This window comes from Anarrhichthys ocellatus, unplaced genomic scaffold (assembly GCF_004355925.1).
Source record: "Anarrhichthys ocellatus isolate YVR2014 unplaced genomic scaffold, GSC_Weel_1.0 scaffold183, whole genome shotgun sequence".
In the NCBI taxonomy this organism is placed as follows: Eukaryota; Metazoa; Chordata; class Actinopteri; order Perciformes; family Anarhichadidae; genus Anarrhichthys; species Anarrhichthys ocellatus.
The window spans coordinates 131867-132478 of NW_022280213.1; the positions used below are offsets into that span (position 1 = coordinate 131867).

Consider the following 612-nt stretch of genomic DNA (forward strand, 5'->3'; position numbering starts at 1 on the left):
GAACACATGAACTCATAGATATCACCATGAAACTTCACCACTTCATCTCTCACATTAAGAGGAGTATTTATTGTATGACTAGTTTTCTGAAATGTTATGTTTAAATATGCAAATGAGGCATTATCTAATGGTGACTTTTGCTGCATTTAGGAGAAATCTACAGACGTAAACAAACAAAGTAGCAAAATAAAAACACCTAAATGTGTATTCTGTATTTTGGATGGAATTTTGGTGTGTGTGTGTGTGTGTGTGTGTGTGTGTGTGTGTAGAGTAAGACGGGTGCGTTGGAGGGCCCTGAAGTGGATGGATTTGTAAAGGACATGATGGAGCTGGTGAAGGTAAAAAAGATTTTATCCATCATGATATCACTGCCGTGTCATTTAATTTCCATCTTTACCCATCAGTTGACCTCTGACCTCTCTGTTGAACACTGTCCTCCAGCCCAGCATCAGCGGCACAGACCTGGACAAGTTCAGGAAAGCCCTGATGGGTCACTGCGACATCAACAGAGATGGAAAGATCCAGAAGAACGAGCTGGCTCTCTGCCTCGGCCTCAAACTCAAATAAAAGACCCTCGCAATATTAAAGTTCTTTATTTCTGTCACTACTCAC

General features: G+C 41.2%; 1 protein-coding gene across 1 annotated transcript in view; it reads left to right on the forward strand.

Annotated features, from left to right (window-relative positions):
- Positions 1–597, forward strand: part of LOC116400585 (secretagogin-like) — a 6135-nt gene extending 5538 nt beyond the window's left edge. The window contains exons 10-11 of the mRNA XM_031878498.1: positions 270–338; positions 442–597. Coding sequence (XP_031734358.1) covers positions 270–338; positions 442–567 — 195 coding nt within the window. The 3' untranslated portion in view covers positions 568–597. The remainder of the gene's footprint in view (positions 1–269; positions 339–441) is intronic.
- The last annotated feature ends 15 nt before the right edge of the window (positions 598–612 follow it).